We start from the raw sequence: 23,818 nt of genomic DNA on the forward strand, positions 1-23,818 counted from the left end.
ATAGAAAACAAGAGTGGTCCTAACACAAATCCCTGTGTCGTAATGCTGGCTAGATCGTGCATTTCTAAGAAACATCCTATTCTCTGCCACTACCTTATTCTTACCATGGACCTTAATGTTTGCAACAATTCTCTTATATGGCACTTTATCAAATGCTTTTTAGCCGTTGCTCATTGGTAGCACTCTCGCCTCTGAGTCAGAAGGTCGTGGGTTCAAGTCCCATGCCAGAGACTTGAGTACAAAAATCTAGACTGCCACTTCAGCACAGTACTGAGGGTGTGCTGCACTATTAGAGGTTCCGTCTTTCAGATGAGACGTTAAACCAAGGCCCTGTTTACTGTCACAGGTGGACATAAAAGATCCCACAGGACTATTTGAAGAGGAGCTGGGAAGTACTCCTTGTGTTCTGACCAATATTTATCCTCAACCAACATCACAAAAAAAAATCTGGTCATGATCACATTGCTGTTCGTGGGGCCTTGTGCGCAAATTGGCTGCTGTGTTTCCTACATTTCAACAGTGACTACACTTTGAAAGTACTTAATTGGCTATAAAGCGCTTTGGGACGTCGTGAAAGCAACTATATAAATGCAAGCCTTTCTTGTTTTAGAATGTCCAAATGTATAGCATCTGCATTCCTTTTATCTAAACACTCAATAACTTACTTGAAAATTTGATTAACTTAGCATGACTTGCTCTTTACAAATCTGTGCTAACCATTTCTGATTAGTCCATACTTTTCTAAGTGCTCGCTAATATTATTCCTGAATATGGTGTCTTAACAGTTTTCCTACTGCCAATGTGAGGCTAACTAGTCTATAGTTATTCCTTTATCCTTTGGGAACAGGGGTAACATTTGCCAGCCTCCGGTCATTAGGTGTAACTCTTCCAAAGCATTTGGAAAATTATAGTTCATACCTACGCCTTGCTAACCTCCCTCAGTATTCTGGAGCACCGACCATCTGGGCTAACTTTGAATTCCATTAACCCTGTTAATACTGTTTCCTTTTTAATATTTATATCGTATTCGCATTCCTGTACACACTCCCCTGGTACTCCTGCAGTCCTTCCTTGACCGTTCTCTGAAAATACGGAGGTGCGATACATGTTAAACGTCTTAGCCATTCCTTTATCCTTTTAAAAAGATTTCACATGGGCAACATGAGGTCACCTTGAATGCCCCCATAGCAAAGAATCCTTTTGGTATCTTTAATTGAGCCTGGTGGTTTTGCAGCTCATATGACATGTCAAGGAAAAACTTCAAGTAATCATTACCCAGCCTGTGTCTTTTTTGCACTGCTGCAATCTATAATTTGTGTTGCAACTTAAAAAATTTGGAAGCTGATGGTATGTAGCTTCTCTTGTGGATAGGGTTGTCTGTGCAGAGAGTAATGTTGCTCACCAACTTCCTTCCAATTTTGGAGACGCTCGACAACCCAGAAGCCCTGACCAGCTATCCTGGAGTTAGATTATAGTATTCTCCTCTGACAGACCTCTTGGAGTGTTTTTCCTGAATTTATTTTGCTAAAAGCATTTTTAATGTTTCTCTCTGAAAACTATCATATGTTTGAGATTTACTAAAGCTTCACTGCATTATGGAACAGGACCTGCTGTTTTAAATGTAATGTTTAGGTATTTCCATCCAAGACTCTTTCATGTAGCTGGAGTGGTACCTGATGGTGATGGGTGAGGCAGTGAGACTCGTGCTGTGGCATATCACTGAACTCTAACTGGTTTTGTATGTCTTTGTATTCATTGATCACTGTTGAAAGTGTAAAGCTATTTTTGTGAAGAAATCATTATCACAGGTTAAATACTGAACACAGTAAATGCAATTTCATTTTCCTTCCCCTCCCACTCCCCACAAAAAAAGTTGCAAGCTGTCTGGTCTGGTTAAATACAAGGCGCAACAAACTAGCTTGAGAACCGCAGTGTTTCTTTCAGACGTATCTCCGTCATTGCAAGGTACAGAAAAATCCATTAGACTGTCTCGCAATTACTTCAACCAAAGCGCTCATTCAAAATCTAGTGATCCTTGGTTCCATGTGAAAATGATCTGAACTTTGTAACCAGTTTATTGCTTCAAGAAAATAACTGCAGGTTTAGGGCAAACAAAAGTTTAATCGTTTAAAGATGACAAATGAACTAAAAACTCGTCATAAGCACAGCTATCATAACCCGGATAATTTCTGACCACAGCAGTTTGTGCATCTGACCACTAAATTTCTGTTCGTATAATTCCTCTACGCATTCAATTAAACTTTAGAACTTTGTAATTATTTTGTCTTACAAATCCCATTATTTTTTGCAAAAGTGGTCCCTGCTCGTTTTTGAGAAAGTCTGGGCCATTGTTGACAAAGTGAAACCTGTTCTGCACAAATGTCAGGAGTCTTTGTAACGGTTCAGTGGCAGTTTGCAAATACTTCTCTTCATTATAACGAGCTTTCTCAACTATATCTCTGTGGGTGACGACCACTGCAGTAAAATCATTCCACTCTGGTCCAAGAATGCCCTGCAACAACACAAATTATATATTTATTCTTTAAAGCCAATAAACAACAATTTTCATACTCATATATGCACTTTTCTAGTGTTGCAGTTAAATACATAAATCACTTCTCAGCATTATTTTTTTTTTTTTTTAAAGAGGGTGTGGGTTCAGCACAGGCTTGTAAACCAAACTCTGACGTAAAACTCTGCAATTTGGAGCTGATTTCTAGCCAAGCGGGGACTAACTAAGCCAAAAATGGGCCCCTGTTCCAGAATGGTGCATAGATCAGTGGAAAAAATGTAAGTTTAGATTTTAAATAAGGAAAAAGTGAAATTTAAACATTAAAATAGAATAAGTAAAAAATAACTGAAATGTTAAGCTAGTGACTAAAAAGGTGCCCAGGAAAGAAAAGGAAAAAGAGACATGAGAAAGAAAAGTATTATTTTTCTTAGCCTTGGCTCAGTAGTAGAACTCTTGCCTCTGAGTTAGAAACCTCGTGTAGGACTTGAGCACGTAATCTAGGCTGACACTTCAGTGCAGTGCTGAGGGAGTGCTGCACCGTTGGAGGTGCCGCCTTTTGGATGAGACGCTAAACCGAGGCCCTGTCTCCTCTCAAGTAGATGTAAAAGATCCCATGGCACTATTCGAAGAAGAGCAGGGGGAATTCGCCCTGGTGTCCTGGCCAATATATATCACTCAACCAACATCACTAAAACAGACTATTGGTCAGTTTGTGGAACCTTGCTGTATGAAAATTCGCTGTCGCGTTTCCCTAAATTACACCAGTGGCTACACTTCAAAAAAGTACTTCATTGGTTGTGAAGCGCTTTAGGATTGCGTGAAAGGCACTATATAAATGCAATTTTTTTCTATTTTTATCAGAATTTTTTAATAAGGCTCCGAAAGCTTACTCAATGTTTTGAATGATATCTGTATTTAATGTTAAATTAATATTACAGTAAGAAAACTACTGACAACTAAAGTATTTCACAACTATAGCACATGGGGATTTTTCAGCAAAAGTGTTTGTTAGTACTTGTTGGGAATTCAGTATTCAATCTAAGGGTTAATCCAATATAATGTAAACTTAATTTAAGCAAAACCAGCTTTTTAAATTATTTTAACATTTTGCATTAAAGTTTAAAAAGAAGTGGATAACATTACTGTATAGTCATAAGGGGGATAACATTATTACTGTCTAATTATAGAAGTAGATAATAGTTCACATTAATCTCTTTCAGCTGCCTATCTGGACTCTGAGATTTTTCCAGTTTTCCTATATCAAGGCAACTACTACCGTAAAGGGCTGGACAACCAATTGTTCATAGTGTCTGAAAGGTTCATTGTTCAGTGCATTTTTCAATAATATTGTAAGCGCCTTGGGACATTAAAGGCACTACATAAATGCAGGTTGTTGTTGTACATTAGTATACACAATTAAAATGGAAGTAGGTTAAATAAAGAAAGGGTTCTAACTGAATAGTAACATGCTGTGGATCTCCCATGGGCACTGCTTCTGGTAAGTTAGAGCATTATCTGTTTCATAAGGACAGGAGCATCATAGAACCTAATGCACAATGTACTATTCTGCTGCTGAAGTGAAGCTTTGTACAATTTGCATCCCTTTTGGGCGTTGTATCCTTTCAGTTCAGCCATGGCTCTGGGTAGCACTCTCGCCTTCTGAGTCAGAAGGTTGTGGGATCAAGTCCCACTCCAGAGACCTGAGCTCAAAAATCTATGCTGACGCTCCAGTGCAGTACTGAGGGAGTGCTGCACTGTTGAAGGTGCCATCTTTCGGATGAGACATTAAACCGAGACCCCCCCCCGTCTGCCCCCTCAGGTGGACGTAAAAGATCCCATGGCACTATTTTGAAGAAGAGCCGGGGAGTCATCCCCAGTGTCCTGGCCAATATTTATCCCTCAATCAACATCACAAGAACAGATTACCTGGTCGTTATCACATTGCTGTTTGTGGGAGCTTGCTGTGCGCAAATTGGCTGCCACGTTTCCTACATTACAACAGTGACTACACTTCAAAAGTACTTAATTGGCTGTAAAGCACTTTGGGATGTCCTGAGGTTGTGAAAGGCGCTATATAAATGCAAGTCTTTTTTTCAATTAGAAGCTAATTGCTCTTAAGCAGATTCCTACATCTGCTAGAGGTCACTTAAAAATATAAAATGTTCTTGTGATATCAATTAATAAATATTTTCAGTTTCACAAGAAGTTTCACTGTGGGTGCAAAATGTCTGACTTCATTTTTTAATATATTTTTAATCTATGGCTCAGAAATTTGCATGCGTGATGCTTGATGTGAGACAGATGTGCTTTCAGAACAGAGCTTCAGGTAATGGAAAAATACTGTATAACGGGAATTCACGCACACAGATCAAAACATTTTGTGGGCTGCAAATCAAGCACACTGACCACCATGTTCCTGTCATGTAAAGCTCTGCATCAATGCATAAAATTTGCACCATATACACTTCCTTGTAAGCGTATACATACGGTAGAACCTCTGTTATCAAGACACTTTGGGACTGGAAGGCTGCCCATAACTTTGTAATGGTCGTAACTGTGATGTATCTTAATTGTGAGGAGCAGAATTACTAAATTGCCCTTCGAGCTCTTTGTGCTTGCACAGCTTTTGTATCATCATCATCTTAATGGAAGCAATTTCGCCTCAGAGACATGTGACACAAAATGGTGCCCAGTCAACTAAGTGCGTAACTCGTGAGGGCTGGTTAACTGAGGTTCTACTGTAAAAGATCAGAACAAAATAAGTATTAGTATAGTAGCAGTCACATGAAATATCCATTCAACTCCTACACTGTGCTGTCTCTATCATGTGCCATATACCTCAGGCAAACCATGATTGAGTTACTGACCTGGAGTTCATTTTCATCCATTATCCTGTATGTACTTTAACTGTAAAAAGCATTCTTCACTGTGAACTATCCTCATTCTCCCAGGGTGATGCAGTAAAGGTTAAGGGCTGAAAATTCGGGGACTTTACGCCACCAGTTACCGGCAAAATGTAGCGAAAAGACGGCAGCCATTGCTCTTTCACCTGCTGGTGGCGAGTCCTGCGGCGTCTGCCATTTTCCGAGGTCCGGTAGTGCTGCCGATACGAGCGATGGCCCTGCAAAGTTAAATTAGGAGAGGCGACGTCAGTCGCCGTGCAATGTCGACTTAACGTCACCTCGGCGAACTTGGACCTTAGCGCTGAGTTCAGTGCTGGGCCCTAAGCTCGCCATGAAAGCACAGCATTCAGCAGGCTCTCAGAGGCACTGTCGACACCGCTTAAAGGGACACACACATCTTTCAGGTAAGCTTGCATTTAAACTTTTGAACTGGACTTTTTTGATTTTATTGAAGTAGTGGCTTGCTCCATGATAAAAGTATTTTAAGTGTGTAGGGAGTGTTGCTGGACACTTGCAAGGCCTCAGATGGTAAAGGAAAGCCTCTGAGAAGACACAAAATGCTGCAAATACTCAGCAGGACAGGCAGCATCCATCAAGACAGAAACAGAGTTCACGTCTCAGCTCGAGATGCTGCCTGACCTGCTGAGTATTTTCAGCATTTTCTGCTTTTATTTCAGCCATAGCATCCGTTTGCAGAGGGAAGGGGAAGACGCTGAAGGGGAGGAAGCAGAAGGAAGGATGCAATGCCTCTTTCTGGCCAGGATATCTGGGATGGAATCATCCGTCTGGGGTACCAGTGAACACAACCCCAATTCCCCTTTCAACATTAGTCCCACACCTTGCCTTCCCTCTGTTACTGACCATCACAGCGTTCTCTTGGCCACAATGCTGAAATAAAAGCCACCACAAAGCAAACTTTCCAATCCAACTTTATACATCTATCCATCCAAATCAAATCAACTTTTATTGTCATTGTTAGTGCACAAGTGCAGTACAACGAAATATAGGCTTGCGGCTCCCGAGAGTGTACATTTGGATTAAGACATTTAAACATTCAACATACATTTGGCTTGTAGTATATTAACATAAATATGACCATAATAAAGTGCATTGGCAGATGTGCAGGCTTTAGAGTTTATTTGTGGAGTTCAGTAGGATGACAGCCCTGGGAAAGAAGCTGTTCCTAAATCTGGTCGTACGGGTGCGAATGCATCTGTAGCGTCTCCCAGATGGTAGGAGGGTGAACAGACTGTGGCTGGGGTGGGTAGGGTCTTTGATGATCGACCGTGACCTCCGTAGACAGCGTTTCTGGTATATGTGCTCTAAGGTCGGTAGCCAGTAAGACATCAAGAAATCAACACATCACCCTTATGCATTCTCCTAGTGACTGTCTTGTGTGTGCCTTTGCCTATCCTATTGAGGTCACGCAGTGCTCCCACAGTGACTGCAACATGGCTGGTGGAAGACTGCTGACTTTCAGTGGGGGACATTGCAGATGGTCTTGCTGATCGACTTTGAGGAGCTGGTGGCTGGGAGAGTGAAATCGAGTGATGGTGTTTCTTCTTCACTCTCCCCTCCCTCTTCTTGGTCACCCACTTGCTGGGCAGGCTGCATTTCTTGGGTGTGTGAAATGAGGAAGGCACAAGGGTGGAGTTGTGGTGAGGGGAGGGTGGGAAAGCAAGAGGTGCATTCAAGAAGAAGGATAACATGAGGATACTAGCATATTGTATCCTTTCAGCCCCACCGCTGGCCAATGGCTCAGCCATGCCCCTGCCAAGAATGGCCTGCACCGTCTCCTCCAAGGGGATGAGATGAAGCTAGGAATGGGAGGTGTGTCTTGTGCAGGTGACACTGCTGGCAGTGATGGCCTTGGTGATGTGGTCCCATATCGTTCTTTCTGGAGGGCCCCCTGGTCCCTGCGGATAGAGGACCTCTCTTGCAGTGTTGACCCCCTGCACAAAACTGGAGTGCTGCATGAGACACCCCGAGTGTCCCATCTCTGGCTTGTGTTAGTGCTGAAGCACTCTTCCCACTTTTGAGGTGCGGAAGGGAATTCAGCTTTAAGAGCTAAAGACTCCCATTTGGGACTTTTTAATGTTTTTTTAAAGGCAGTAAGGGCTGAAAACTGCATTTTTACTTCATTTTTATTTTTATCAGTTCAGAAGGCTTAGCCCTTTTAATGCATTGCCCTATTAATGTCCAACAATGCCTAGCAAATTCATTGCCTCACTTCCAGAGGCAGTTGGAAGATGGAACGCTGCTTCATTACCGATACCTGCACTAACGCCACCAGGAGAGCCTTACACGGTGAGTTTAGCGCTGGTCTAAAAACCTTTAGTCCCCAGCGCAAATTTTTATCTCCTACCAGAGCGACCATTTTCAGCGGCCGTTAACCTGATGCTGCGGTGACACCGGCAACTTTTGTGATGGCCACGAATTTCTAAGCCCATGAGTCTACCTGTTATTAAATCATATTCAGTTTGTTGCTGGCAACTATTCTATTTTGTACTGCTTTTTCTGTGTCTCGTTGCTTTACTTGGACTTTGCGCAACCCCTTCTACAATGCTGTCACGATCAGGACATTTGAAGGGTATGGAATACTTTTATTTTATTCTGTTCTTATTTTTATGTATTATTTAGATTTGACATTATCTTTACAGTTCAACAACAATATTGGTAGCAATTTGGGAACCAGAGAAGTCAAGTTGGTAAAGCAAAGGAATTTCTCAGCTGAGGAGCTTGGAGATGCAAAACTGAGGCACTATAGTGCCACCACTATAGTGCCACCACTGGTGGGAGGGTGTAATTACAGTGTGATAAGTTTACATAGGCAGTTTCCATTATAAATGTGGACACAGGAATTTATAATTGAAAAAGTTGGTACAAAAACAAGATAACAGGAAGTAAGGTTTTGAAGACAGGGAATGTGCACAGATGTAATTTTTTTCAATAATATAACTAGATAGATTGACTTTCACAGCATTATTCTATCTCCAACTGGTCGCATTAACATTCAACATTTTGTGCAGAGGTCAAATACTGCTGAACTATTTACCTCTATTGAAGTCAACTGAAGAACTGTTCTTGATTTATATGATTTTGTATCGGTTGAATTGTTTTGTTATGAGAAATATATGACTGCTGAAACAGTCCCTCTGTAGAAGAATACCTTGTTACCAGATTCCCGTTTTACAAAAAAAGCCACTCAGCCTTAATCAAAAGACACAGCCAGTCTTGGAACCAAGTACGTATTAAAACAAAAGGCAGACCCTGCCTTGCAATCAAGTACGTTTTAAAACAAAAGGCACACCCTATCTTGTAATCACAAACATATTTTCAAACAGAAGTTCCTCCCTTCTTACTCTTATTTTAAATGTAAGTCTCAATTTTTTTTCCTGCATTTATTTATGTTTATAAAATTTTACATATCACAAAGAAAGGAGCTCTTATTCTATCTGATAGATTTGTGTAGTTAGGTCGGTGAATAACCTTTAACAGGTTTCGTTCTACAGGAGATCTGGGGCGAAACTCTTCTGGCTATTGGTCAAGAATTTGTCAAAGATTTTGGAGACAGTTTTCTTTGTTTACTTTCCAGTATGTTTGCAGGAGAAAAGAACAAAAAGCATTCTGCTTAATATCCCTATTTATCTGTTAACAATTGCTAATGTAGAGGCAGTGATGTTATCATTGTGAATGCCAGCTGCTTTATTCTCTTTCTGAATTTGTATCTGCAATTTGAAAGCCAGTCTTTAACTGAAAGAAAATCTCTTTTTCCCCCCCAAGTCCTCAATAGTTTAATGGGATAGTAGCTTTGTACAAGGTCCCAAAGCATAAAATGTAAGAATAGTCTGTGGTATATTACTGCCAAATCCTCCAAAAGGATTTTTTTTCCTGACCATTTGAGGGAGAACTAGAATATGTTTTCTTTTTATTTCCCAAAACAAACTGCAGTAAAAAAAAAGTAAGTGATGAATACTAGTGTACTTGATTTACTTTTCGGATAAGACGTTAAACTAAGGCCCTATCTGCTTGTTCGGGTGGACATAAAATATCCCATGACAGTTTTCGAAGAAGAGCAGGGGAGTTCTCCCCGGTGTCCTGGGCCAATATTTATCCTTCAACCAACATCACTAAAGCAGATTACCGGGTCATTATCTCATTGCTGTTTATGGGAGCTTGCTGTGCGTACTTTAGCTGCTGCATCTCCCTACATTACAACACTGACTACACTTCAAAAAGTACTTAATTGGCTGTAAAACGCTTTAAGCCATCCCGAGATTGTGAAACATACAGGAAACTTTTGATTTACCGGCACCTAAATAACCGGAAATCTCGGTTAACCGGCAAAATTCAGGAGTAGGTTCAGGTAACTTTTATTACTTGCCTTCCTCCATGTGTTGCTGTGCAAGGGTGTGGCTGCAGCTGTTGCTAAGCTACAGAGATGTTTGGAACTTGTGGCCATTGTTCTGAACTTGTTGCTAAGCAACAGGGTTTGTTGCTTTATATGGAGCTCTCAGCTCCGTATCTTTTACTATAGCTTTCGGTTATCCGGAATTTTTGATGAACCGGCACCACGTCAGTCCTGTCCGTGCCGGATAAAAAAAAGTTTCCTGTACTACATAAATGCAGGTTCTTTCTCTTTTATTACATAACTAATATATTGGAAATGAAATAGCTCCAGACCTTTTGAGATGTGTTCTGCTTGCTGGATTTGAAGAGTCTCAGGACTCAGCTGTATTCCTAAAGAGGTGTTTCTCAATTGCACAAAGTTGTGCCCAATAATTGACTACTACACGGATGACTTTGAAACTCTGGCCTCATTTGGAGAATGCTATGGAGAAAGTTACCAGCAGTTGATGAGCCAAGGATGAAATTGTTAGATGCAGTGCAAAATGACTTTCAACATTGCAAGAGCATTTGTCAGCTGAGGCTCAGTGGGTAGCACACTCGCCTCTGAGTCAGTAGGTTGTGGGTTCAAGTCCCACTCCAGGGACTTGAACACAAAATTCTAGGCTGACACTCCACTGCAATACTGAGGGAGTGCTGCACTGTCAGAGATGCCATCTTTCGGATGAGACATTAAACCAAGGCCCCGTCTGCTCTCTCAGGTGGACGTAAAAGATCCTATGACTCTATTTTGAAGAAGAGTAGGTGAGTTATCCCTGGTGTCCCACCCAATATTTATCCCTCAACCAACATCAAAAAAAAATTATCTGGTCATTATCACAGTGCTGTTTGTGGGACCTTGTTGTGTTCAAATTGGTTGCTGCGTTTCCTACATTACAGTAGTGACTACACCTCAAAAAGTACCTCTTTGGCTGTAAAACACTTTGGGACATCCGGTGGTCGTGAAAGGCGCTATATAAATGTAAGTCTGTCTTTCTTTCTTTTGGAGATGACTGACATCAGGCTATGTACCTGAGCTAGCTTGTTGATGTTTTTGTTCTACATAGCCTCGCAAAAAAAGGATGAACAACTGAATGAGTAGAGAATGAAATCTGACAGCTTGTCATCAATATTGCAGCTTGAGACATTTCTGAGAGAGTTAAAGTGCTATGTAAATTCATGTCTGCATTTTCTAACTGAATGCCCTATGAGCGTTTGCTTGTCAATCGCAAACTTCAGCAATTTGTAAATAAAACTGCTGGGAAACTTCAGACAAAATACTATTTGAACAACCACCAAACTGCACAATCCATTTAATTAGTGAGGCTCCTTTCTGTCTCTCCCATCTCTTCACTTCCTTCCAGCCACCACAATGATTTAATTTGCGCAGAAACAGAATGAAAATTAGTCATTGGGCAAACACACAAGAACAATGACAATTTACAGCCAGATGCACTGAAAATGTAAAGCTTGATGACCAGAGTAGCATTAAAACATTTAATGAAGACACATTTGTTGGCAGCCTATCACACCAGAAAAAAGTCAGATTTTCCTCAGTGCCACAACATACACACGAATGAATGATTGCAGGAGGTTCAAGGAAAACGGAAGAAACCTCATCTCTTTAGCTGAACTAAAGTACTTGATCACGTTTGGATTCACACTAACTCAGGCTATAACACTGCTGAATTATTGATTGCTGAATGATTTACGTTCAAGTTCAAGACATTTAACTGCTGAAAATAGGAATTCCCAGATCAAGCATACCGCAGGTAAATGCACGATAATTAGGGCAAGTGCCCCAGGTGAATGGTTCCATAGCACTGTATTACCGCACCCCCCTTTTCCGTGAGAATCCTGAAGAATCCCGTGCCCTTTTGTGGGAGCCAGTCTATCCTGATGACAGTGTTCTCATTACCCATTCCCGTTTCCCACATTACAACAGTGACTACACTCCAATAGTACTTCATTGGCTGCAAAACACTTTTGAGACGTCCGATGGTCGTGAAAGGCGCTAAACAAATTCAAATCTGTCTTTTTTTACCCAAACAAAGAAACTTATCTCATACCCCAGAAGAGCATTCCACCATCTATACTGATGACACGACCTTTATCCACAGTAGCTATGCTTGTGGCCCGACTGCAGGTGGTTAGACTTGAATAATATAGATTGTAAAGTAATATAGATTGATATTTTATGAGTGGTTAGGATTTATTTTGCGCAATGAGTGGTTAAGATTTGGAATGCACTGCTGCCTGTTGGGGTGGTGGATACAGAGTCAATAGTAGCCTTGAAAAGGGAATTGGATAAATACTGGAAGGAGAAGAAACTGGGGGGATATGGGGAAAGCGCGAGGGAGTGGGACTAACTGGATTGCTCTTCGAAAGAGCCGGCGCAGACTCGATGGGCCGTACTACCACAGGGCAGATGGAATATAATGTGGAGAAATGTGAAGTTATCCACTTTGGTAGGAAAAATAGAAAACAGAATATTTTTTAAATGGTGAGAGATTGGGAAATGTTGGTGTTCAGAGGGACCTGGGTATCCTTGTACACAAATCGTTGAAAGTTAACATGCAGGTACAGTAAGCAATTAGGAAAACAAATGGTATGTTTGCCATTAAAACTAAAGGATTGGAGTATAAGAGTAAAGAAGTCTTACTGCAATTATATAGGGCCTATGTGAGACCACACTTGGAGTACTGTGTACTTGCCTTGGAGTGCAAAGAAGGTTGGCCAGACTGATTCTTGGGATGGGGGGATAATCCTATGAGGAGAGATTGCCTATATTCCCTAGAATTTAGAAGAATGAGAGGTGATCTCATTGAAACACATGAAATTCTTACAGGGCTTGACAGGATAGGTGCTGGGAGGATGTTTCCCCTGGCTGAGGAGTCTAGAACCAGGGGTCACAATCTCAGAATAAGGCATTGGCCATTCAGGACTGAGAGGAGAAATTTCTTCACTCAAAGGGCTGTGAATATTTGGAATTCTCTACCCCAGAGGGCTGTGGATGATCAGTCATTGAGTATATTCAAGACAGAGATCGATAGATTTTTGGATATTAAGGGAATCAAGGAATATGGGGATAGTGCAGGAAAGCGAAGTTGAGGTAGAAGATCAGCCATGATCTTACTGAATGGCAGAGCAGGCTCAAAGGGCCGAATGGCCTAATCCTATTTCTTGTTCTTATGTACTATTCTATGATTCTATGATATGCTGGAGTTCTTGCTCCGTAATCTTTGGGGCTCAGGAAGAGAGAAAATGATATTTGTAGCTTTAGCTGTGGTTAATCCTCTTCCTTGTGCGATTAAGTTGGATAAGGTTCACAATAGAACAAATTGTACATAATATAAATGAAGTATGGAACAAGAACATGCCATTTGGCTCATCAGGCCACTCCTTACACAGAGCATGTACGATTCGCCCTATGTCACTGACTCTTCCCCACCTGCTTGGCATCCTGAGGGTGTTTTTTTGTGTAACTACTCCCTGATCCCCGGAGACAATTTAACAGAATTCCAGAATATTCATCTGTCGTCACATCTCCACAATCCAATCTTGTCCTGTTAAGCCCTGCAGTCAATATTTCTGAAACCCACTTTAACAGCACAGGAACCATTGTGTCCTCTGGTCTCCAACCTTACTCCCAGACAGATATTTATTACTTGTTTTTGAAGGAGTTAATTGAAACGGCGTCAACTGCTCTTGCTGGGAGACATAGAAACATAGAAAAATAGGAGCAGGAGTAGGCCATTAAGCCCTTCGAGCCTGCTCCATCATGGCTGATCCTCTATCTCAATACCATATTCCCGCTCTCTCCCCATACCCCTTGATGCCTTTTGTGTCTAGAAATCTAATAGAACATGCGAGGTAGGAAGGGTTCTTCCAATCTCTAGTCATACTGGAGACTATTTTAATTTTGAAGCTGTTTTTTGGTACTGTGCTTACACTCCAAGTGAAAGAGCATGCTCGTATCTACATCATCTCTGTCCATGAGCATTTTACAGGCTTGAGTCATGTTGTCTTCTCTCTCCCATGAAAAGCTCAGCTCTGTTCATCTGTTCTTAGAATTTAGAGCCCCAGCTTCCAGTGTCGTTCTTGTTGCTCGCTTTGAACCCTCATAAAATCAATATCCTTTTGAAAGCAGGATACTCAAAAACACAAATACAGTTTGAAATGTCGTTGGATCATATTGTTTTAACTTGCAGTCAAATACCCATCAAATGGGTCTAGTATTTGAATAGCTTCACTCACAGTGACTGGAAACATTTGGTGAATGATAATAAATCACACCCCTCTGCTAATGGATCACCCTTTGTCACGCAGACTGCTCCCGATGTGCTTCACATTCCATTTATTTACACTCAGATCCATGTTAAGTAGAAATAACAAATAGCTTCTTCTTTATCTTAGCGATAGCAAAATACTGCGGATGCTGGAAATCTGAAATAACAACAGGGAACGCTGGAAAAACTCAGCAGGTCAGGCAGCATCGGTGGAGAGAGAAACAGAGTTAATGTTTCAGGTCGATGACCTTGGATCTTATGCTATCCCTAATTTCCCTTGTTAGCTAATGTTGAGTCACCGTTTTTGTTTTATTTTTATGCCAAACAGGGATGAACAAATTCTGTAGTTCATCCATGCGATCTTTAAATGTTTGCCATTGCCTATTCACCATCAACCCTTTAAGTAAGATTCCCCAATTCATCCTAGCCAACTCGTGCCTCATACCATCGTAGTTTCCTTTATTTAAATTCAGTACCCAAGTGTCTGAATCAACTACTTCACTCTCCATCTTAATGAAGAATTCTATCATATTATGATCGCTCCTGCCCAAGGGGCCTCGCACAACAAGATTGCTAGTTAATCCTTTCTCATTACATAATACCCAGTCTAAGATGGCCTGATCTCTAGTTGGTCCCTCGACATATTGGTCCAGGAAACCATCCCGTATACACTCTAGGAATTCCTCTTCCACAGTATTGTTACTAATTTGGTTAGACCAATCTATATGTAGATTAAAGTCACCCATGATAACTGCTGTGCCCTTATTGCACGCATCTCTAATTTCCCATTTAATGCCACCCCCAACCTCAGCATTACTGTTTGGGGGTCTCTATACAGCTCCCACTAACATTTTCTGCCCCTTGGTATGTCTCAGCTCTACCCATACAGATTCCACATCATCAGAGCAAATATCCTTCCTTACTATTGTGTTAATCTCCTCTTTAACCAGCAATGCTACCCCACCGCCTTTTCCTTTTTGCCTGTCCTTCCTGAATATTGAATACCCCTGGATGTTGAATTCCCAGCCTTGGTCACCCTGGAGCCATGTCTCCGTAATCCCAATTATATCATATCCATTTACATCTATTTGCGCAGCTAATTCATCCACCTTATTACGAATGCTCCTTGCATTAAGACACAAAGGCCTAGAAATTGGGTTGGGGCGCCAAAGTGGTGCAAAAGTCACCTGAGCGCAGGATTTAGCGCAGCGATCGGAGTAATTCCGATCGCCAGAAATTCAGTTTCAGTGCCGCTCGAGGGAGACGGGGCGAGGCTCAAGGCGCTCCACGTCCCTCTTAGGGCGCTGAAACTGATTATCGCAACGCAACGTGCCGCAGCGCCACACGCTGCGGCACGGCATGCTGTGGTACTGCAGGCCTTCCTCCCACTGTTAAGGGGGAGGTGCCTGCAACAGCGCGATCCCTGATCGTGAGTGCCGGCAAATGAGCCTGGCACCAAGGAGAAGTGCCGGGCTCTCGGGAAACAACCGGCAATGCCGCCGGGGGGGGGGGGCCATCGAAAAAGCGGCTGCCCCACACCTCCACCTTAACTTGCGCCGCTGCCAGCACAGTAAGGCCCCGTGAACCGGGCGCGGGTAGCGAGCAGCGCAACTGCGGCATTCGCTACCAAATATCGCGAACGGGGCACGAATGGGGTGCTGCGCACACCGATGACGTCATCGGTGGCGGCGCAGCGCAAAAGCCTAATGCCACCATTAGCGCCCCTACTGAATATCGCGGGAGACACAGCCAGTGGCGCTACAGCCACTGACTGCCTCTTTAGGTGCTAACAGGTAGCGCTACTCACCCAATTTCTCCCCCAAAGCCTTCAGGCTTGTTTTGTTAACACTCTTAGACCGTTTAGAATTATTGTTTACTGCGGCCATGTTTGATTTACACCCTTGATTTCTCTGACTTCCACTTTTGCTTTTCTCCTTCCTGTCTTTTGCTTCTATCCTTGCTTCCTTTTCCTCTGTCTCCCTGCACAGGTTCCCAACCCCCTGCCATTTTAGTTTAAACCCTCCCCAACAGCACTAGGAATTCCGGGTTGTACGAACCCAGCACTGAGTCCCAACAACATTTGTGTTGCACTGATGCAGTAGCCAGCTAGCCTGCTGTTCTAAACTATTTCTAACTTTATAATATAGCACTTACTTCATTCTACAAAGTAAATATTATTATTTTTCCTTTGAAAATACTGTGAATGTAATTTTAATGCAAGAAACTGCAGTGCGCTGATGGCACTGTTCAATTTCACAGTAACATTAAACAGAATTCCAACTTTAATGCGTCTTGGAGAGATTTGTTAAAGCCAGTCTTTTATCTGAATCCCAAATGTAATGTATCTGGGAGCGTTTTTTTTTAAACGCCAGACCTTGAACTGAATTCCAATTTTAGTTCATTTTGCACTGGTCGTAGCTCCAGCAGCTTCATTCTGCTGCCCAGGTTAGTCCAAAGTAGAAACAAACTGATTCTAATCACAATTTTGAGCTGCAAAGAGCCAAGAGTGAAAATATAAGAGTTCAACTTAGTACACGTTCAAGTGATGACTTTTTGCCGAGACAAAATCTCCCTGAGGAATTGTCTTCATTTGGTTGTGACGAGCCCCCAAAGATGTCCCATGTGATAATATCACTAACTTACAGTTGCATATGACAGTATGTCCAAACAGAATTATGCATATGTGAGCTAATAATAGCTAAAGGACAATAGGCTTCATAAGATTTGGGAAAAGATCATTAGCGTGACCCCTGGGTGCCCAATTTTTGGAATATTCCTAGTCAAATCCACCTATTTTGCAGAGCGGCAATGCACCAGCACGTTAGAGCACCAACAGGTAGAAGGGCGTAGGAAGTGTGGACTTTTTCTATTATTTAAGACATTTTCCCCCGCTTTTTTCATTTTACTCTTATGATGCGGTAGCATAGTGGTTAAGTTACTGGACTAGTAATCCTGAGGCCTGGACTAATGATCTGGAGATGTGAGTTCTAATCCCACCACAGCAGCTGTGGAATTTAAATTCAGTTAATTAAATAAATCTGGAACAAAAAAAGCTAGTGCCAGTGACCATGAAATTACCGGATTGTTGTAAAAACCCATCTGGTCCACTAATGTCCTTCAGGGAAGGAAATCTGCTGTCATTACCTGGTCAGACGAACAGCAATGTGGTTGACTCTTAACTGTCCTCTGACATGGCCTATCAAGACACTCAGTTGTACTCAAGAAGGTGGCTCACCACCACCTTCTCAATAAATGCTGGCCTTGCCGGCGACGTCCACATCCCATGAATTAATTTTTAAAAAAGATTGCCTGGAAAAGATGATGAGCAGATAATCTTCTGGCAGGCTTCTGCCAACAGTACTGTTTTAACGAGCTGGCATGAGACAGGCCTGGGGTGACTTATCTATTGTGGGGTTGTGATTGGTCTTCAATGCAACGCCTTCACTGGTGATCTGACCAAGGTTGGGAACATAGAAACATAGAAGATAGGAGCAGGAGTAGGCCATTCGGCCCCTCGAGCCTGCTCCGCCATTTAATGAGATCATGGCTGATCATCCAAATTCAGTACCCTGTCCCTGCTTTCTCCCCATATCCCTTGATCCCTTTAGCCTTAAGAAATATATCTAACTCCTTCTTGAATATATTTAATGGATTGGCCTCAACTGCCTTTTGTGGTAGAGAATTCCACAGGTTCACCACTCTCTGGGTGAAGAAATTCCTCCTCATTTCAGTCCTAAATGGCTTACCCCTTATCTTTAGACTGTGACCCCTGGCTCTGGACTCCCCCGCCATCGGAAACATCCTTCCTGCATCTGGTAGAACATGACCATCGTGAGCAAGAGCCTTCATTTCAACCTTATGGAGGCCAGCATAGATTTCACTATCATGTCATAAGAACAGAAGAACATAAGAAATAGGAGCAGGAGTAGGCCAATCGGCCCCTCGAGCCTACTCCGCCATTCAATAAGATCATGGCTGATCTGATCCTAACCGCCAATCAACTATCACAGAACCATCTCCTGAATCTAACAGAATTAGACACACGAAATAGGAGCAGGGTCAGGCTACACGGCCCCTGGGCCCGCTCCGCTACCCACAGGGCCATGTCCGATCCGAACCTAGACTCATGTCCAAATTCCTGCCCGCTCCCCATAACCCTTAATTCCCTTTACTTCTCGGAAACTGTCTATTTCTGTTTTAAATGTATGTAATGATGTAGCTTCTACTGCTTTTTGGGGCAGCATATTCCATGGACCTACCACCCTCTGAGTGAAGTAGTTCCTCCTCATCTCAGTTTTGAAAGAGCAGCCCCTTATTCTAAGACTATGCCCCCTAGTTCTAGTTTCACCCATCATCGGGAACATCTTCCCCACATCCACCCGATCCAACCCCTTCACAATCTTATATGTTTCAATAAGATCGCCTCTCATTCTTCTGAACTCCAATGAGTAGAGTCCCAATCTACTCAACCTCTCCTCATATGTCCATCCCCTCATCCCCGGGATTAACTGAGTGAACCTTCTTTGTACTGACTCGAGAGCAAGTATGTCCTTTCTTAAGTATGGACACCAAAACTGTACGCAGTATTCCAGGTGCGGTCTCACCAATACCTTGTACAACTGAAGCAATACCTCCCTATTTTCATATTCTATCCCCCTAGCAATGAAAGCCAACATTCCATTGGCCTTCTTAATCACTTGCTGCACCTGCATACTAACCTTTTGAGTTTCGTGCACCAGGACCCCCAGATCCCTTTGTACTTCAGTACTTTCCAGTTTCTTGCCATTAAGATAATAACTTGATAATGTCAAGCGTGTTTGTTTGAAAATTCTTTACCTACAAGATTGCTAGACACCAGTAAAGTGTTACAAAAATTACACTAATTTGATGAGGGATTAGTTTGTTTTTAAGCTCTTGAACTATTTGTAACCTATGAATTAATTATGTTAGTGGATAACATTGAGAGCAAGGAAGCCTGTTTTCTATTCAAAATTAGATTAAAATTATATTTATAATTTATTTACAGGCTTGTCAGTTACTCCTTTTCATTGTTATCAATATAATTTGATTTGTACTCTGTCCAGTTAAAGTTAACCAATATCCCAAGAATGCTCAAAAACTTGTTTTTTTGAGTTGAAAGGAAGCTACTCAAGTGAATGTAATGAGAATAAATGCAATACATCCAAACTAACATGGTTTTCAGGAAGACATGTCATGCCTAATAAACTTATTGAAGTTGCATTCTTGGTAAGTATAATAGAACAAAGAGCAGTGGTCAGTGGTCATAAATCTAATTGGACAGATGTCATCAGAAAATATCTTGAAGTAAGTCCAAGAATCACTTCTGTTCAAATATTGTTAACAACAACAATGATGTTAAGAGATGATCTGATGGAAGTAATAAAAGTTGAGCATCTGAGTTTCTGGGTAATACCAATTTATGAAGGGTTAAAATCATAAAGATCTTCAGAGACATAACAATAGAACAGATCTAGCAGCTCAAAAACTGGGCACCCATGAGGGGCTGTGGGCCATCAGCAGCAGCAGAATTGTATTCCACCACAATCGGTAACCTCATGGCCTGACATATCCCTCACTCTACCATTACCATCAAGCCAGGGTACCAACACTGGTTCAATGAGGTGTGTAGAAGAGCATGCCAGGAGCAGCACCAGGCATACCTAAAAATGAGTTGCCAACCTGGGGAAGCTGAAACACAGGACTACATGTATGCTAAACAATGGAAGCAGCATGCTATAGACAGGGCTAAGGGATCCCACAACCATCAAATCAAAGCTCTGCAGTCCTGCCACATCCACTCGTGAATGGTGGTGGACCATTAAACAACTGACGGGAGGAGGAGGCTCCATGAACATCCCCATCCTCAATAATGGCGGAGCCCAGCATACAAGTGCAAAGACAAGGCTGAAGTGTTTGCAACCATCTTCAGCCAGAAGGGCAGAGTGGATGATCCATCTTAGCCTCCTCCTGAGGTCCCCACCATCACAGAAGCCAGTCTTCAGCCAATTTGATTCACTCTACGTGATATCAAGAAACGGCTGAGTGCAATGGATACAGCATGCTATGGGCCCTGACAATATCCCGGCTGTCGTGCTGAAGACTTGTGCTCCAGAACTAGCCATGCCTCCAGCCAAGCTGTTCCAGTACAGCTACAACACTGGCATCTACCCGACAATGTGGAAAACTGCCCAGGTATGTCCTATCCACAAAAAGCAGGACAAATCCAACCTGGCCAATTACCAACCCATCAGTCTACTCTAAATCCTCAACAAAGAGATGGAAGGTGTTGTCGATAGTGCTATCAAGCAACACTTACTCACCAATAACGTGCTCACTGATGCTCAGTTTGGGTTCTGCCAGGACCACTCGGCTCCCAACCTCATTACAGCCTTGGTCCAAACTTGGACAAAAGAGCTGAATTCCAGATGTGAGGTGAAAGTGACTGTCCTTGATATCAAGGCAGCATTTGATTGAGTGTGTCATCAAGGAGCCCTAGCAAAATTGAAGTCAATGGGAATCGAGAGAAAAGCACTCCACTGGCTGGAGTCATACCTAGCACAAAGGAAGATGGTTGTGATTGTTGGAGGTCAATCATCTTAGTCTCAGGACATCGCTGCAGGAGTTCCTCAGGGTAGTACCCTTGGTTCAACCATCTTCAGCTGCTTCATCAATGACCTTCCCATCATCATAAAGTCAGAAGTGGGGATGTTCGCTGATGTTTGCACAGTGTTCAGTTCCATTCGCAACTCCTCAGATAATGAAGCAGTCCATGCCCGCATGCAGCAAGACCTGGACGACGTTCAGGCTTGGGCTGATAAGTGGCAAGTAACATTCGCGCCACACAAGTGCCAGGCAATGACTATCTCCAACAAGAGAGCATTTAACCACCTCCCCTTGACATTCAACAGCATTACCATCGCCGAATCCCCCACCATCAATATCCTTTGGGTCACCACTGACCAGAAACTTAACTGGACCAGCCACATAAATACGGTGGCTACAAGAGCAAGTCAGAGGCTAGGTATTCTGCAGCGAATGTCTCACCTCCTGCCTCCACAAAGCCTTTCCACCATCTACAAGGCTCAAGTCAAGGGTGTAATGGAATACTTTCCACTTGCCTGGATGAGTGCAACTCGAACAACATTCAAGAAGCTCAACACAAGCCAGGACAAAGCAGCCTGCTTGATTGGCACCCCATCCACCACCTTAAACATTCACTCCCTCCACCAACGGCGCACCATGGCTGCAGTGTGTACCATCTACAAGATGCACTGCAGCAACTCACCAAGGCTTCTTCGGCAGCACCTCCAAAACCCCTGACCTCTACCACCTAGAAGGAGAAGGGCAGCAGGCGGATGGGAACACCACCACCTCCAAGTTCCCCTCCAAGTCACACACCATCCTGACTTGGAAATATATCGCCGTTCCTTCATCGTCGTTGTGTCAAAATCCTGGACCTCCCTCCCTAACAGCACTGTGGGAGCACCTTCACCACACGGACTGCAGCGGTTCAAGAAGGCGACTCACCACCACCTTCTTAAGGGCAATTAGGGATGGGCAATAAATGCTGGCCTTGCCAGTGACACCCACATCCCAAGAACAAATTAAAAAAAAAACAACTGGGCAGCTTGTATTTAATTTTGGACAATGGCATTTAATTCATGTATGTGATCACACACTGACAGTATGGGGGAAAAATTCAGTTGGTTGCACCTCCTGTTAGCGCCTTAAGAGGGCGCTATTGGGACGAAACGCAACTAGCGCCCTGTCGCGGCACTGCCCACGCCTCCCGCAAAATTCAGCGGGAGGTTAGTGGTGGCGCTAACCGGTAGCGCGATGCGCCACTGGCGATGTTGTCATTGGCGTGCGCAGCGCCCCGCTCACGCCCCGGCCACGATCTTCGGGAGCGCCCCCTGACTTACCGCTGGGCGCTATGTCCGACGGGGTCAGGGGGGCATACCTGCGGCCGGGGAGGTGCAATTTAAAGGCGAGGTGCGGGGCGGCCATTTTTGTTGCTGGCCGCCTGCCAGCACCTGCCTGCGCTCCCGTCCCAGACCTCCTGAAACGCGCGGAGTGCTGGCTGCGCTCCAAGAGCCCGGCACTTCTCTTGAGTGCCAGGCTCTTTTGCCTGCACTCCCGATCCCCGGGGGCCCAGCTGGGCCCCAGGTCGCGTTGCACAAGGCCCCTCCCCTTTAAGAAGGGGAGGAAGGCCTGCAATACCGTGGCGCGACGTGCCGCAGCGCCAAATAACGCCGCAATATTGACTCACAGCGGCCCAAGAGGGATGCGGGGCGCTTCCAGTAGCGCCCCGCTTCCCTCTTGGGGCACAACCACTCAATTTCCGGTGCAGGGACGCTAATTTTTCCGGGTTAGCGCCCCAGCGAAGTTAGCGCTCCAATTGGGGCACTACTCAATTTTTAGCCCTATATCTTTGAGCAAGGTGGGGGAAATAGAACTGAAGGGAGAATTCCATCAAGATTTTACTTTATGCAGCCTTCCTTGGCAGGGAGATTATAATAGGCTGGGCTACAGTTTGCTGTATAACCAATAACTGCGGCTCTCCTTAACTGAATAAAAGAAAGTGCAGCTAACTTAATGAATTAACAATTCCAATTTTGCCCTACCCAAGATGGATCGCCCTATCAATTCCCAGTTTATACCTCAGGGCATGTGTCATTCAATAACAATGCAGCACTCCCAAATGATGTGCTTAAGTCCTAGAGTGGGGCTTGAACACATGACCTTCTGAAGTGAGACAAGCTGAAACTGTTATTTTTGGTTCCAATTATCTGTCCTTCCATCAGATCAGCTAGCTAAATATCCTGAATCGTGCCTGGTTTACTATACAGATTTTCCCTTTCATAAGGGAGAACATTATATATTCGTTCTTAACACATATTTGATTTTTCTACCCAGGATTCAGTAATGGAAACAGTCCCTAATATAGTTTTTTTTTTACCTTTACCAGCTGTGTAATTTGATTGTCCTCTTCACAAAGTGGGATATCTGCCTTAAGCACAATGATGGCAAAATGCAGACCATGCTTGAAGTTTTGGCTCAAAGCCTTCTGAATAGATTCTTTTATAACGTCCTTGCTAAACGTTGAATGGGGATACCCCGGCGTGTCCAGTACATTGACCTTGAGCCGCAGCTTCTTGCCATTACGACGCATTAGATTGTCTACAGAAACACTGCACAGCCTGCAGTCTTCTGTCACAGAGCTGAAGGAGAGCTTACTTTGAAACTCGTAGCTTCCTAAGAGACAGTTTCCAGTTGCACTCTTACCACTCTGAGTCCTCCCCAGCAGTAGAAGGTTCAGTGCTGTCTCCTCGTAGTCTGCCATCTTTCGATAAAAGACATGAAACGGCTGGAAGAAATATTATTTAATCAAAAGATCAAGCAAGAAGACGACATTTGTTTTCTTTCTCAAATAAGAACAAATTTAATTTTATCCTTATTTACTTATCACAGTCATTTATAGAATTAAGACATTTATAAATGTAACTCCCCTAATTCACTAATCTATTACCTAATTTCACAGCTACCCTGCTCTACCACATCTCTACTTCTTCCATCTTTTCTCGACCTATGTGTCTCATATCCATTTGCATCCCTCTTCATCTGTCAATTTCAATCCCTGTCTATCTGTTTTTTCTCTCATTCTGTCTTTCTATCTGTGACTGCCTACCTTTCTTCGACCTCATGTT

At 43.1% G+C, this 23,818-nt stretch overlaps 1 protein-coding gene across 1 annotated transcript; it reads right to left on the reverse strand.

The window, feature by feature from the left end:
- Window positions 1–2,107: 2,107 nt before the first annotated feature.
- Window positions 2,108–23,473, reverse strand: LOC147122568 (GTPase IMAP family member GIMD1-like). Its single transcript, XM_086003457.1, has 2 exons — window positions 23,071–23,473; window positions 2,108–2,512 (listed from the first exon to the last, which is right to left on the reverse strand). Exons 1-2 carry the CDS (start codon window positions 23,452–23,454, stop codon window positions 2,252–2,254), a joined length of 645 nt encoding a protein of 214 aa, XP_085859583.1. The 5' UTR covers window positions 23,455–23,473; the 3' UTR covers window positions 2,108–2,251.
- Between the last annotated feature and the right edge of the window lie 345 nt (window positions 23,474–23,818).

This window comes from Somniosus microcephalus, chromosome 2, assembly GCF_052327205.1.
Source record: "Somniosus microcephalus isolate GS21.2 chromosome 2, FLI_Smic_1.0, whole genome shotgun sequence".
Classification (NCBI taxonomy): domain Eukaryota; kingdom Metazoa; phylum Chordata; class Chondrichthyes; order Squaliformes; family Somniosidae; genus Somniosus; species Somniosus microcephalus.